The sequence below is a fragment of the Bos mutus genome, chromosome X (genome assembly GCF_027580195.1).
Source record: "Bos mutus isolate GX-2022 chromosome X, NWIPB_WYAK_1.1, whole genome shotgun sequence".
NCBI lineage: Eukaryota > Metazoa > Chordata > Mammalia > Artiodactyla > Bovidae > Bos > Bos mutus.
Genome location: NC_091646.1, coordinates 48,742,980 through 48,758,926, shown reverse-complemented (window position 1 = coordinate 48,758,926; position 15,947 = coordinate 48,742,980). Strand labels below are relative to the sequence as shown.

Genomic DNA, 15,947 nt, shown 5'->3' with positions numbered 1-15,947 from the left:
GGATGGCCAGCGTGATGGGGAAGGGAGGGTGGACACCAAACACTCTGCAGGTTCACACACAAACACACACACACTGCGGGGCGGCCTGTATCCATCCGCTGCTCCCTGCAGTGCGACCCCTCGCGACCCTCCCAGCCCCGGCCCGCGACCCCACTACGCTGCAGGGCCAGAAGCGTGGGGCGTGGGGGGGGGGGGTGGTCACCCCACGGGGGGCAGCGGAGGGCTGGCGTGGCTCCGCCCCTCAGCCTGGCGTTCTTCCCGGCCCCGCCCACTCTGGGTCGGAACTACGGTGGGCCTGCGAGGGGGCGTCGAGCCCATTCGTGCCGTATCCCTCCGCCCCCCTTCCCGACACCCTCGCCGCGAGCCGTCGGTGCCGCAGCCTGCGCAGCCCCTACCCGGTTTGGCGCAGCGGCGCGGGAGGTGGGGACGCCTCTTTTCCATTCCGCCCGCACGGCGAGCGGTGGGAAGCGAGAGAAGAGCTGCGACCCTGCGCCTGCGAAGGCAAGTGGGGGTGTCGTGGGGCGACGACCGGCTCACAGCCTGTCCCTGGCAGCCTGAAGACGGGGAGGCGAGCAGAGCGGGATCCTTAAAGAGATGCGCAGCGCTGGGGGACCCCTGGCCCTGAGACGACGGCAACCGGCGCGGGCCGGGCCCGGGGTTGCGGGGTCTTGGTTGTAGGGGTTCCCTCGGATGCTGGGGAGGCGTGCGGCACGGACTAGTCCCTGGCGGGCTTTCCGGGTGCCTGTGCCCCGCCCTCGACTTGCCTGTGCGGGGAGAGGGCTGTGCGGGAAGCTGCTATGGGAGAAATGGCGGAGGGAGCCTGGGTGGGCGCTCCGAGGAGGTCGCCGGAGCTGGGACGGGAGCAGCCCGGGCTATGATTCTGTCAAGGGACCTGTCGGACCCCTCGTGCCGGGTGCTGTCCTTTCCCACAGGCACCTTTTTGATGCCAAAGTCTACTGTCTGTGCAGTAGGTCTGGCAATTTCAGGCCACGGGGTGCATCTGTAGAGAAGCTTGAGGAAAACGAGGGACAGGGAAAAAACCTATTTTTCTGAAAGTGTATGGGGGGTGGGGGTGGGCAGCAGCCGTTGACTGGGCATCTGAATCGGGGTCGGGTGATTGCGACCAGCACAGGTCAGGCATGCAGGAATATTTCGTAAATTTCTTGTCTACCAGGTTTTTACACACTTCCCTTGCCTTCCTTTCTCTTCGCAATCCAGAATTGGGGGTGGAAAAGATGAACTGGGAGGTAAAGGTGGGACAGAAATCATAAATTCAGGTACCACTGCACAACCTGTTTTCTAGAATATGTGGGCACCCTTCCCCCAAATTATGCTGCGTAAGGCAAAGGGATGTGGTGCACCTAGTGGTGAATCCTCATAATAGGAGAAGGGAGCAATGCGAAAAATGTGACGTCAAGAGATGCTGTTTGTTATCTTGACTGCTGAAATACAGGACCTAAATAAAATGAAAATATTCTACTAAGAGGACTCTAAATATTGAAAGACAGTATATGAATTCCCATACTCGGTGTTGGTCTGTCCACCAGCCTCTTAGTTGCTACCTTGGTCTTCTGACTGTCTTTTTCATCTTTTGTCCATAGACCTTCTTTAAGGCTGGTTACTTCTGCAAGGAAGGAAAGAAGGAAGAGACTGAAATCTCTGAAGGTTTGTGCAAAGAGGAGCAATGCAGGGGACAGCTACAGAGGAAGATTGACAGGTGTTTTCCATCTAGTTGGGTGTCGCTGATTCACATCTCCTACTCTCTTTTAGATTTGCAGACTGCTGCAGAACCCCTTGACCATTTCCTGTCCTGCAGGAGTGTTAGGATTGTTGGGTAGGTGTGGATTGGGCAGTGAATGGGAGGAGCAGACCAGAGAGCAGGGACCAAGAGAAAGAAAACATAAGACAAATTAGACACTTAAACAAAAAGAAATATTTGTATTCGGGGTCAGGGTGTCTGCCTGTCAACCAAGCAGTCAGACTCCATTTTTACTGTATGTTTACTTATCCATAGGACAGCCTGCTGTTTGCATAAGGCTTAATACCACTGAAACAAAACAAGGAGAGGAAGATTGTGCCACATTAGTGCAGGTATGAGAGTGGGTACAGCTTTTGGGTGAGGTAGAAAAGACAAACAGGTCCAAGAATGATTAGGGTCTGGTCTTGGGGCTCCTCAGCCTCTCCCATTGCCAAGATACTTTCACACTATTTATGCATGTGTGTTGTAGCAAGCAAAGCAATGTGGCATCTCTGGAATTAAAGAGTATGTTTGGGTAAAATGAGGATGACAGAGAGACTTTCTAATAGCCTAACTTTCCCACCAAGCTTTTAAGGTCCAGTCTCTCTGTGTGAGTTTTTGCATGGAGTGACACAGTTGGAAGAGATTCAATGTCCCATGTTATTCTTGCTTCCTAGATTGACTTCCAGTGGCAGCTCTGGTGGTGTTGGAATTGCTGCTGACCATCACCATCGACAGGTCTGCACCCTGCCCTGGGGAAGCATCCATCCTCTCTCAGCTTGGTTGGTCTTCTTCTGCACTCTGTGATATTGGCTGGGACTGGTATTGGAAAGAGGCTGATTGAGTTCTGGACTGGTGATTGACTCTAACTTTTGTTTCCAACTATATTGTCTGAATCATCTAGAGATTACACAGTGTGAGGATTCAGAACTGTGACAGATCTGTGGTAGAGACTGAGACTTGGATTGAGGTATTTAACCAGGTCTTTTCTGTAACTTGTACTATGACTGGGGCTGAAGTTGAGCCTGTTGCCCAGGCCAAGCCTGAAAAGAAGCCTGGAGAAGAGGTTGTGGGTGGGGCTGAGAGAGAGACTGAAGTCCCAATGGTGGTCAGACCAAAGGTTAGGAACCAGGCAACATCTGGGGCAAGGTCGAAAACTGAGTCCAAGGCAACGGCTGGGGCAAGGCCTAAAACTGAGTCACAGACAATGGCTGGAGCAAGGCCCAGAACAGAGTCGCAGCCAATGGCTGGGGCAAGGCCTAAAACTGAATTCCAGGCAATGCCAGGAGCAAGGCCCAAAACTGAGGCCAGGGCAGTAGGCAGGGCACGTCCTAAGACTGAAGCCAAGGCAATCCCTGGAGCAAGACCCAAAGATGAAGCCCAAGTTTGGGCTCAGACTGAGTTTGGGGCTGAGGCAATGTTGCAATCAGAGGGCATGCCCCAAACCAGTGTAGTAGCCTGGCCATTGGTCAATACTGAGTCTGGGTCAGTCACTAAACCTATGGCCCTATCTGTGGATAGGGAACTGGTCAATGTGGACAGTGAGACCTTTCCTAGCTCCCAAGTTCAGACAGGAATCCAACCCTGGTTTGGGTCTGGGGAGGAAACTAGTATGGGGTCTTGGTGCTATCCCAGGGCTAAGGCCAGAGAGGAGGCTTCTAGTGAGTCTGGATTCTGGTCAGCAGATGAGACCTCTACAATGTCTTCTTTTTGGGCTGGGGAAGAGGCCAGTATCAGATCATGGCCTAGGGAAGAGGCCAATACCAGGTCTAGGCACAGGGCCAAACATCAGCCTAATCCCAGATCCAGGCCCAGATCCAAGCAAGATCCCTTTATTGATTCCTGGTCTGGGTCTGAGGAGGAGTCTGGCAACCCATTCTGCTTGTGGGCTGGAGAAAATACCAATAACTTGTTCAGGTCCAGAGTCAGGGATGAGGCAAATATGAGGTCCAAGCTCCGGACAAAAAGAGAGGACTTTTTTGAATCTGAGTCTGAAGACGAGTACTATAAGGAATCTTGGTTTTTGCCTGAAGAAGAGGCCAATAGTAGATTCAGACCCAGAGACAAGGAAGCGCCTAATACTGTATTGAAGCCCAGGACCCAGAAAGTTGTTAATAACAGTGACAGGGTCAAACAAGAAACCAGGTTTGAGGAGGAAGTCATTATTGGGTCCTGGTTCTGGGCAGAAAAAGAGGCCAGTATGGAGGCTGGAGCTTCAGCCATCTGTGAATCTGAGGCAGGGGCTGAGGAGGGGGCCATTGGTGGATCGTTGTTCTGGACTGAGGAAAATTCCAGTTTGGGAGCTGTGGCCAGAGAAGAGACCAGACCAGAGTCTGAAGAAGAGGCCATATTTGGGTCCTGGTTCTGGGACAGGGATGAGGCCTGCTTTGACTTAAATCCTCGTCCTGTGTACAAGGCTAGTCCCAGGTTCAGAGATGGAGCCGAGGAGGAAGTTAATGTATCATCCAGGCCCAAAACCTGGGAAGAGGTCACTGTCGAATTCAAACCTGGTCCTTGTCATGGGGTTGGCTTCCCATCCCCAAGCCCCTTTAGAATTCCTGAAGAAGCAACAACATCTGTATACACCGAACTATTTGAGGGAAAGCCCAAGAATGTGGAAGTTACCCCAGAAGGGGAAGAGCAGGAATCTTTGCTTCAGTCTGATCAGCCTGACTCTGAGTTCCCATTTCAATATGATCCATCCTACCGGTCAGTCAGGGAAATTCGGGAGCATCTTAGGGCCAAGGAGAGTGCACAGCCTGAGAGTTGGTCCTGCAGCTGCATACAGTGTGAGCTTAAAATTGGTCCAGAAGAGTTTGAAGAACTCCTCTTATTAATGGACAAAATTCGAGATCCTTTTATTCATGAAATATCTAAGATTGCAATGGGTATGAGAACTGCTTCTCAATTTACTCGTGATTTCATTCGCGATTCAGGTGTTGTCTCACTTATTGAAACCTTACTCAATTATCCCTCCTCCCGAGTTAGGACAAGTTTTCTGGAAAATATGATTCACATGGCTCCACCTTACCCAAATCTGAACATGATTGAGACATTTGTGTGTCAAGTGTGTGAGGAAACCCTTGCTCATAGCGTGGGTTCCCCTGAGCAGGTGCTTGGGTTAAGGATGCTTAGACACCTCACCTCAACTACTGACTATCACACACTGGTTTCCAATTATATGTCTGGATTTCTTTCCTTATTAACCACAGGCAATGCAAGAACAAAGTTTCACATTCTGAAAATGCTGTTGAATTTGTCTGAAAATCCCATGGTGGCAAAAAAACTGTTTAGTGCCAAGGCTCTATCAATATTTGTGGGTCTCTTTAACATAGAAGAGACAAATGATAACATTCAAATTGTTATTAAAATGTTTCAGAATATCAGTAATATTATCAAAAATGGAACAATGGCCTTAATTGATGATGATTTCAGTCTTGAGCCACTTATTTCTGCATTCCATGAATTTGAGAAGTTGGCTGAGGAACTGCAAGTCCAAATAAACAATCAAAGTGATCCTGAGGTAGGACAGCAAAGCTAATATGACTATCCACCTGCCTCTGATCAGCCTTATGTTCCCAAAGAACCCTGAGTAGTGCTTTGGTTTTCAGTCTGGTTTTTTATTGTAACTTATACTTTAATTCTGATGTTAACTTTGTCCAATTCTTTGTTTGAGCTGGATCATTTTGTGGATGCCAAATGATTATTAGTGCTGAAAAAATTTGTCGATATTTGTCTTGCTGTCCAGATTGCTGTATTTTTCAGTATTGAGCTTCTAGTGAACTGAGCTGCCTGTGTAAGTTACTCTGCTATTCATTGTTTAAACATATTGTTCTCTATTTGAGTCAGTGTTTTAAATAAAGTTCTGTGTGAAAAGTGGCAGAAGTGACCCTTCTTCAGTTTAAAATCTAGATGTAGATACATCGTGCACAGTGACAGACAATTTGTAGTATGACATACATACCCTCATTGGAAAATCCCATTCCTGGAGCTTAAAGAGGAAGGGATTGCTGTGGGCTGTGGTACTTGAGGAATGCTTCAGAGAAGAGGGACTCAAATTGGTCACTGAATAGTAGGAGGAGACAACCCATTAGGTCATTCTTGGAAGTGAGTAGTGTGGTGTGAAGAAAAGTGTGTACCTAGAAAACTCTATTCTGGTAGCATGGGTATAACCTGTCTTCCTGGAATAGGTGAGACAAGTTTAGTGAGGGATGCAGTTGGAATGAGGCCACTTTGGAGAACTAAATTGGCCAAATCTGCACATTTTGCAACTCAAAGTAGAGGTGCTGCTCAGTGCCACCTGAAGAGAGAACAAGTAGAGTAGAATAACAGTTAAATGGAGTCATGAATAAGATTTCCTTTGTGATCCTAATCCAAGGAAATTATTAAGGAAATACCATACAGCTATTAAAAGAGATCTATTTATTGGCATGGAATGACACTGATGCTTTTATATCTGGTGACATAGACAAGACTGTGACATCATCTATGGAAAATTATTAATAGATTCCATTTTTAAAACCTGTGTGTAAACAGACACAATTCCTGTACAATTTCAGTAATGACTTTCTAAGAAACTTCACATATTCCATATTCTGGAAGAAAATACTGTGCTAAAGAAGTTTTCAGAGACAGGCATTGGGGAGATACAAAATAAGACAATGGTTTTACCTTTTAATATGCTTATATCTAGTGCTTTAAGTTATAGGTGGACACGTTGGAAGGGATATAGTTATGTAAATGAACATGTGTTAAAATAATCTTTTAGAGATTAAACTCATTTAGAACAGTTGAAAAGGAATGAGACTTCAGAAAAACTAGCTTATGAAATGTTTTAAAGAAAAGTAAAATTACAAAGGTTGCTAAGTTTCTATTAGTCTCTTAATTGTATGAAGATGGCAGCCTTTTGACATGACTGTTACATACAAAAGATCATCACATTTCCTTTTGTAGTGGACAAAGTGGACAACAAAGCTCCAGAAGCAGATAGTGGTAATGATTGCACAACACTGTGAATGTACTTAATGCCATTGAATTATACACATTAAGATGGTTAAAATCGTAAGTTTTATGTTATGTGTATTTTCCACAAAATAAGAAAAATATCATACCATACCTTCAGACAAGAATTGCAGAAGTCAGGGATAGGTTTGGTTTGGAGAGGGAATACAGATCTGTGGGAAATACCATATGTCTTGTTATTTTTAGACATGGTGAAAATGTTTTGTCTGAGGATGCTGTTAATTTTTGAAATGGTAAATTTATGATTCGTAAGTTAGAAATCACTGCAGATGGTGACTGCAGCCATGAAATTACAAGACTCTTGCTCCTTGGAAGAAAAGCTATGACAAACTTAGTGTATTGAAAAGCAGAGACATCACTTTGCCAACAAAGGTCCATATAGTCAAAACTATGGCCCAGTAGTCATCTATGGACATGAGAGTTGGACATAAAGAAGGCTGAGCACCAAAGAATTGATGTTTTTGAACTGTGGTGTTGAGAGTCCCTTGACAGCAAGGAGATCAAACCAGTCAATCCGAAAGGAAATCAACCCTGAATAGTCATTGGAAGGAATGATACTGAAGCTGAAGTTCCAATACTTTGGCCACCTGATGTGAAGAACTGACTCATTGGAAAAGACCCTTATGTTGGGGAAGATTTAAGGTGGGAGGAGAACGGGGTGACAGGATAAGATAGTTGGATGGCATCACCAACTCAATGGACATGAGTTTGAGCAAGCTCTGGGAGGTGTTGAAGGACAGGGAAGCCTGGCATGCTGCAGTCCATGGGGTTGCAAACAGTCGGATACGACTGATCAACTAAACAACAATAAAATTAGAAATGGACATATGGAAGTTTTTTTCAACACAACAGCCACTAAGATTATGAGAATGGCTGAAGGAGATGTGTATATACAATATACAGTATATAATCATAAACAAAACATGTTTAGCTGCTAATTTGAGTCCGCCTCTTTTGAGACACCCATGGACTGTAGCCTGCCAGGCTCCTCTGTCCATGGAATTTCCCAGGGGAGAGTACTGGAGTGGGTTGCCATTTCCTTCTGCAGGGAATCTTCCTAACTCAGGGATCAAACCTGCATCTCCTGCATTGCAGGCGGATTCTTTACTGCTGAGCCAACAGGGAAGCAGACAAAATATATATGTATTAAATTTCATACACATAGAAAGTTAATAAATGTTAGTATAACATTGCTGGATCAGGTACAAAGTTGATTAATATCTTAAGGGTGATAAATCATTTATGTTTTCTATTCCACTGGACATGAATCATTTCCATATCTATTGGACAAAATACCTACAAGTTAATATAGCCTCTCAGGGTTGAAAACTTGCTCAGTCAACAGGAAGTGAATCCCAGCACTGCACTGAACTAGTATCCAGTAACTTATGTTGTCTTTACCCAATTTTTGTATACTTTTTCTGACAGTGCAACACCTCCCATCCAATTTTAGGCTCCAAGGTTTTTGGAAGTGGGGCAAAGTGGCAGTTTTGCCTCCATTCACAAACCAGAAGTGATAACAGAGATCGTCCTGGTGATGGAAATTGGAGACTGAATGTTTGTTTTGCCTATCAGTATTTTCAAGATAGATCTTGCGTGTGTTTTAATACATCACCCGAGTTTTATCAGTTCAGTCGCTCAGTCGTGTCTGACTCTCTGCGAGCCCATGGACTGCAGCACGCCAGGCTTCCCTGTCAAACTCCTGGAACCTACTCAAACGAGTTTTATACAGAATATTAAAAGTCAGTTGGTCTCTGAACTCCTCATGGAGTGTTCCTTGCCAGCCCTATGTTCCTACAGAGCAAAGCCCAGGCCTAGGACTGGAAGCGTTGGCTCCAATCCAGCCTTCCTTTCAGTTCTCTTATCTTCACCACCACCTGGAGCTTCAGGTTGTTCTAGCAAGCAGCTCAGCCCCAGAGGCAGAAGACTGTACCTTGCTTGTTACTGCAGGGCAGCGGCAGACATGCCGAATGTGCAGTCACATGAGGCTGAGGGTGGATTCCATGACGGCACTCTCATTTGGACCAGCGTAGAGGTGTGTAAGCACTGAAAAGGGTCGGAAAAGACTTGCACCTGACGCTTGACAGACGGCTGTAAGAGGAGTGGTAGGATGTAACGGTGGGTGGGTGGGTAGATGTCTCTTCATGCTGCACTAGCCAGAAAACGAATTCCTCAGGTGCCCAGGATTACGGTAATTGTTGGCAGAGGACACAATCCCTCAGCCAATCGCGAGTGTCAGCCGGGGCCTGATTTTTGTCCAGGAGCTCAAGAGGCCGGAAGTCATCGTGAGGGAGGCATATGTGGAGAGAAGCAGCGGCCGCTGTTGGAGGAGGTGGGTTCGAGGCCGGCCGGGGAAATAGCATCCATGGGAGGTGGTAGTAGAGACTAGATCCTCGTGGAGGAAGCGCCTGGTACCTTCGTGCTCCCTCCTGCTCCCTCCTGCTTTCTGAATGCCCCTCACCCCACCCAGCATGGCGTGACTGTTTCTTTGGGTAGGGGAGATGGACACGAGGAAGCAGTTGGCTTCAGAGGTGCCTAGAAAGAGGACATTGTGAAGTGACAGTTCGTGAACACCTGTGGTCTTGCATCAGGAAATGCAGGTGTGAAGATAAGAACTGTTAGCTACACTCCCTTCCTCCCACCTCGTTGGCACTCTACTGTTTTGTCTTTTCCAGCTGGTGAAACCAGCTCGAAATTGGGGCAGGGGTTGGGATATCCAAGGCTGCAGCTGCCTGGAGATGTAAGAGGAATTAACCCCAATCTGGGCAGCTCTGGGGAAGGGGAGATAACAGACTCAGGAGGAGGGAATCTGTTTGTTTGGGGCCCTTCACATAGGAGTTCTCTTTGGGATACTGCCAAGCTTCTCAGTTCCCAAGATGATTCCTGAATCTGTGCCCCAGGTAGCAGCTCCCTCCCATCTAGGAACTCAAAACTGCTACTCCTTGGAGGCTCCCTCCTGCTGCAGCAGTGCTGGGCGTCTGAATAGGGTTTTTCTGGCAACCACCTTATGAAAACTGCTTTATGGATTGTCTCGTGTGTCTGCTCTGCTGACACTTTGCTCTCTTTGCCGTTTGCTTTCTGCCCACTTCTTCAGGCGTGTTTCTTTGGTCTTACACTAGGTGTAAGATCCTTAGTGTATCCTTGGTGTATCCTTGCACTAGGTGTAAGGTCCTTAGTCTTACACTAAGTGTAGGTCTGAAAGGTTGTTGCTGAATGAAAAGATGCTGGGATTCTTGGCCTCTGGAGGAGAAGAATTCAATCTGGGGCCAGAGATGAGGCTCAGAGCTTTTGTGTAATAAAGTTTTATTAAAGTATAAAGGAGATAGAGAAAGCTTCTGACATAGGCATGAGAAGGGGGCAGAAAGAGTACCCCCCTGCTAGTATTCAGCTGGATGTTATATAGTCGCTGCTGCTGCTGCTGCTGCTGCTAAGTCACTTCAGTCGTGTGTGACTCTGTGTGACTCCATAGATGGCAGCCCACCAGGCTCCCCCATCCCTGGGATTCTCCAGGCAAGAACACTGGAGTGGGGTGCTGTTTCCTTCTCCAATGCATGAAAGTGAAAAGTGAAAGTGAAGTCGCTCAGTCGTGTCCGAGTCTTCGAGACCCCATGGACTGCAGACTACTAGGCTCCGTCCATGGGATTTTCCAGGCAAGCGTACTGGAGTGGGTTGCCATTGCCTTCTCCGTATATAGTTACTAGCAGTCTATTAATGAAAGAAAGGAATGTCTTAAAACTCAGAATGGCACCAGGCCCCTCATCCATAAGATGCATTTTGGGATAATCTTGGCACCAGATGACTTGAATCTTGGAGAAGGGCAGATTACCATATAAATAGTTTCGTTTACATAGATTAGGGGAACAATATCTGAATATAACATACTGGTTTGTCAAGTAGGTTCTCTGAGCCATTGACTTGAAGGTAGAGTTTGAGGTAAAAGCCTAGTACATTAACATAGCTTAAGACAAACATTTCCATAAGAAAAATGCATTGGTTAACTCAAGATTTGAGAATAGTTAACTTCAGGTGAAACCAGGTGTCATTATGGCAACACAGTATTTTAAGAGAAACCTCCTTTTAAATTTGTATAGAGAAGGAAAAAAATATTGTTAGTTTGTTTCCTCCTGCAGCTTAAGTGAGATAAAAATATCTGACACTTGCAGCCTATTTCCTCCGTTTGGAGACCCCTGGCCTTCCTGCCTGTCACCCTCTCAGGTCCTTGGTATATCCTTATCCTCTTTCTAACTAAATATCCCCACTCCACCTACCCACTCCCTCCAACCCCCATATCCACCAGATACCAGGCAATATAAGAAAGTGCCACTAGGAAATAATGAATTCTCCTAAGCCCACTCATATCCTTATTTTTATACTCAGTATAGAGTTGAAACTATGCAATAATTCTATTTCAGGTCCTCCTGTTTATATTTAAAAGCTGGAATAGAGTAGTGGGCATGTGGGTAAAATTACAGAGATTGAGTTCTTAGGGCTTCCTCCTCCTCTCTTACCCCCTGCCTCTTTTGTTGTTATCCTCTTCCCTCCATTCTCCAGAATTCTGGTAATATATGTATTGGTACCAACATTTAAATTGTGGCCTTTCCCCACAAACTTTGTTGTCTTGTCTGTGTTGTTTTAGAGTTTGACAAAACACCTCAAACATTAAGTGGTATGTGAAAGTCGCTCAGTTGTGTCTGACTCTTTGCGACCCCGTGGACTATATAGTCCATGGAATTCTCCAGGTCAGAATACTGGAGTGGGTAGCCTTTCCCTTCTCCAGGGGATCTCCCCAACCCAGGGATCGAACCCAGGTCTCCTGCATTGGGAGGGCAGATTCTTTACCAGCTGAGCCATAAGGGAAGCTCAAGAATACTGAAGTGGGTAGCCTATCCCTTCTCCAGGGGATCTACCTGACCCAGGAATTGAACTGGGGTCTCCTGCATTTCTGCAGATTCTTTACCAACTGAGCTATCAGGGAAGTCCTTAAGTGGTATAAGAGAGAATACATCTGACCTTTGTCTCTGGATCCTTGCACAGAGCCAGGAATTTCTTGAACCTTGGTAAGATCTATGTTTATGAATGGACTGTGGTTGGTCCTACTTAGCTTCAGGATGTGAGAATGTGGGCTGGTCACTATAATGGGACAATCACGTATTTAGAGTTAGAACTTTAGGCCAGCAGGAACTCCTGAGTGGGGAGGAGGCTAGATTTGGGGTTCAATCATGTGACCAGTAATTTACTCAATCATGCCTATGTAATGAAACCCCAGTGAAAACTCTTCCTGGTTGGTAACCACACTGATTTCCAGGGAGGATGATATTGCCCCAAATCCGTGAAAAGTGGGCATGAAATTTGTCTGTATGTCTGAAACGCGTCCATAACTTGTTCTATGTGTATCTTTTCTATTAAAACTATAACTCTACATATAGCACGTTTAGTGCATTCTTTAAGTTGTTCTAGTAAATTATCAAACCTGAAGGGGCATTGTTCAGTCACTCATTTGTATCCAACTCTTGGCAGCCCCATGGACTGCAGCACTCCAAGCTTTCCTGTCCTTCACTATTTCCTGGAGTTTGCTCAGATTCATGTCCATTGAGTCAGTGATGCCATCCAACCATCTCATCCTCTGTTACTTCCTTCTCCTCCTGCCCTCAATCTTTCCCAGCATCAGGGTCTTTTCCAACGACTTGGCTCTTCGCGTCAGGTGGCCAAGGTATTGGAGCTTTGGCTTCAGCATCAGTCCTTCCAATGAATATTCAGGGTTGATTTCCTTTAGGATTGACTGGTTTGATCTCATTGCTGTCCAAGAGACTCTCAAGAGTCTTCTCCAGCACCACAATTTGAAAGCATTGGCAGTCAGCCTTCTTTATGGTCCAACTCACATCCATACTGACTACTGGAAAAACCGTAGCTTTGACTATATGAACCTTTGTTGGCAAAGTCTGCTCTTTAATATGATGTCTGGGTTTGTCATAGCCTTTTTTGAAGAAGCAAGTGTCTTTTAATTTCATGGCTGCAGTCAAAATCTGCAGTGATTTTGCAGCCCAGGAAAATAAAATCTGTCACTACTTCCACTTTTCCCCCATCTATTGGCCATGAAATGATTAATGGGACCAGATGTCATGACCTTATTTTTTGAATTTTGAATTTTAATCTAGCTTTTTCACTCTTCTCTTTCACCCTTATCTGGAGGCTGTTTAGTTCTTCTTCACTTTCTGCCATTAGAGTGGTATCATGTGCATAACTGAGGTTGTTGATATTTCTCCTGGAAATCTTAATTCTAGCTTGTGATTCCTCCAGCTTAGCATTTTGCATTATGTACTCTGCATAGACGTTAAAAAGCAGAGTGACAATATACAGCCTTGGTGTACTCCTTTCCCAATTTTCGATCAGTTCATTGCCATGTCCGAGTCTAACTGTTGCTTCTTGTCCTGCATACAGGTTTCTCAGGAGGCAGGTAAAGTGGTCTGGTATTCCCATCTCTTTAAGAATTTTCCACAGTTTGTTGTGATCCACACACAGACTTTAGCATATATCAATGAAGCAGAAGTAGATGCTTTTCTGGACTTCCCTTGCTTTTTCTGTCAGATGTTGGCAATTTGATCTCTGGTTTCTTTGCCTTTTCTAAATCCAAGTTGTACATCTGGCCATTCTTGTTTAATGTACCTTTGAAGTCTAGCTTGAAGGATTTTAGGTCTTCCCTGGTGGCTCAGTAAGTAAAGGATCTGCCTGCAATGCAGGTGACCTGGGTTCAATCCCTGGGTCGGGAAGATTCCCTGGAGAAGGAAATGGCAACCGACTCTAGTGTTCTTGCCTGGAGAATTCCATGGACAGAGGAGCCTGGTGGGCTACAGTCTATGGGGTCACAAAGAGTTGAACACACCTGAATGACTAGCACTTTAACTTTGAAGGATTTTGAACACTACCTTGCTAGCATGTGAAGTGAGTGTAATTGTATGGTAGTTTGAACATTCCTTGATGTTGCCCTTCTTTGGGATTTTAATGAAAACTGACTGTTCCCAGTCCCGTGTCCATGGCTGAGTTCTCCAAATTTGCTGGCAAATTGAGTGCAGCATTTTAACAGCATCCTCTTTTAGGATTTGAAATAGCTCAGCTGGAATTCCATCACCTTCACTAGCTTTGTTCATAGTAATGCTTCCTAAGGTCCACTTAACTTCACACTCCAGGATGTTTGGCTCTAGGTGAGTGACCACACCATTGTTGTTATCTGGGTCATTAAGACCTTTTTGAGAGTGTCATGGGAACCTTTGAATTTATTACTGGTCAGTCAAAAGTGTGGGTGGTACTCCAGGACTTGTAACTGGCATCTCAAATGGGGACAGTATTATTGGGGACTGTACTCTTAAACCTGTGGAGTCTGCCTCTACCTCAGGGTAGCTGGTGTCAAAGAACTGATGATGTGTAAAAACAAAAGTGTCACACACTCCTATTTTTAGCAGCCAACTCTCGGTTCATATCTATAAACCGATGTTTGATCCTATGCATCATGCATAAACAAGTTAAATTCCGTGAAAAAAGCAGCCTATGTTAATAAGCAGCCTATGTTTTTGTGGCATACGTCTACAATTTAGATGATTTTTAAAGATCTTTTTCTATATTTTTTTCTTATCAGAGCTCCCTCAGCCTTTATTTTCTATTAGGGAAACTTAACACAGTGCATACGGTGTATTTGTAGTTGGGCAACTTCGCAGGGCAGTCCAGCGAGATACCTCTAAGTCCCACATGCATTCCAGTGCAGATAACTAACTCACAACTGTGGATTTTTTCAATCTCAGCCAAAGGACAGGGAAGTGTGAGGTGTGTGTGTCTATGCATAAAGATGATTACCTCTGTTCTGATCACTCCTTGGGTAGCACTTATAAGGACTAGATCATCCCTCAGTTTTTTTTTTTACTGGGAGTGTAGTTGAAGTAAGTATGTCAACACATATGTGACCCTTTTGTTTCTCCCTCCTTTCTGGATAAATATTATGGGTTATCTCATGTAATAAATATCAGGACCTGTTCAGATGTCACTTGTGTTGCTGCCTGGGGATAAAATTAGAGTGGAATTGTCATCTGTCCTATCATGAATGAAAGATATAGGACAGATGACATTCTATCTATCACAACTGATCCTCTGCTCTACCCTGTTTCAAAAATGCAACCTTCAGTGGGATCTCATCTAGAAAATTCTACCAGGCTCCCAATGGAGAGTTTCAGGGCCCTGTGCAATTCTCCCATACAGTTCTACCTTTCCATCTCCATTTCCAACACATTCTTCCAAGTCTGGGCCAGAACTAGAATGAGATAAAGATATAATTTAAGGAGGCACTCACTCGTGCCTCACCCACTCTAAGCCCTGCTCCACTTTGCCTGTACTCAAGCTGCATGGGACTGTCTGCCATTTCCAACCCAACTGTTCTCTGTACATTACTACTTTTGTGCATTTCCCCAGGCTGTTCTCTCAGTCTTCAATATCCTCATGCTCTTTCTCTGCCTATGGGAAACATAGCCATCCTTTTAGGCTCAGCTCAAATGCTAGGACCTGTTTGAAGTCTTTCTGAAGCTCTCACTCTTACTCTTTGTCCCTTGGTAGGAAGTAATTCCTCCATCCTCTGTACTTACACAGTATTTTATTCACCCCTATTTTAGCATTTGTTTGTATCGTGCACTGGAGCCTTTTTTTTATGAATAAGATAGAACTAGTGTTGATGGATAGATAGCATAGAGGAAGAAACTTGGACTCTTTTTTTAATTTATTTTAATTGGAGGCTAATTACTTTACAATATTGTAGTGGTTTTTGCCATACATTGACATGAATCAGCCATGGGTGTACATGTGTTCCCCATCCTGAACCCCCTCCCACCTCCCTCCCCATCCCATCTCTCAGGGTCATCCCAGTGCACCAGCTCTGAGTATCCTGTCTCATTCATCAAACCTGGACAGGTGATCTATTTCACATATGATGATATACATGTTTCAATTCTATTCTCTCAAATCATCCCACCTTCGCCTTCTCCCACAGAGTCCAAAAATATGTTCTTTACATCTGTGTCTCTTTTTCTATCTCGCATATAGGGTCATCATTACCATCATTCTATATTCCATATATATGCGTTAATATTACTGTATTGATGTTTTTCTTTCTGACTTCACTCTGTATAATAGGCTCCAGTTTCATCCACCT

The 15,947-nt window shown here is 45.1% G+C and overlaps 2 protein-coding genes across 14 annotated transcripts in view; both read left to right on the top strand.

Moving 5' to 3' along the window:
• The window catches only part of GPRASP2 (G protein-coupled receptor associated sorting protein 2), an 85,150-nt gene extending 79,533 nt beyond the window's left edge, over window positions 1–5,617 (top strand). For 5 of the 10 annotated variants that reach the window (XM_070366102.1, XM_070366101.1, XM_070366099.1 and 2 more), the window contains 3 exons: window positions 1,602–1,665; window positions 1,771–1,834; window positions 2,416–5,617. In XM_070366102.1, the coding sequence (XP_070222203.1) occupies window positions 2,742–5,279 (2,538 nt within the window). In that variant the 5' untranslated portion in view covers window positions 1,602–1,665; window positions 1,771–1,834; window positions 2,416–2,741 and the 3' untranslated portion in view covers window positions 5,280–5,617. Of the gene's footprint in view, window positions 1–237; window positions 502–1,601; window positions 1,666–1,770; window positions 1,835–2,014; window positions 2,092–2,415 lie in introns of those variants that run through there. The other 5 variants (XM_070366100.1, XM_070366108.1, XM_070366104.1 and 2 more) reach the window with 5 other exon arrangements.
• The window catches only part of GPRASP3 (G protein-coupled receptor associated sorting protein family member 3), a 108,325-nt gene that overhangs the window by 79,531 nt on the left and 12,847 nt on the right, over window positions 1–15,947 (top strand). The window contains exon 1 of one of the 4 annotated variants that reach the window (XM_014481712.2): window positions 9,009–9,092. The exons of the other annotated variants lie outside the window; for them this stretch is intronic. The gene's annotated coding sequence lies outside the window, so the exon portion shown is untranslated. Of the gene's footprint in view, window positions 1–9,008; window positions 9,093–15,947 lie in introns of those variants that run through there. 4 annotated transcript variants of the gene reach the window in all.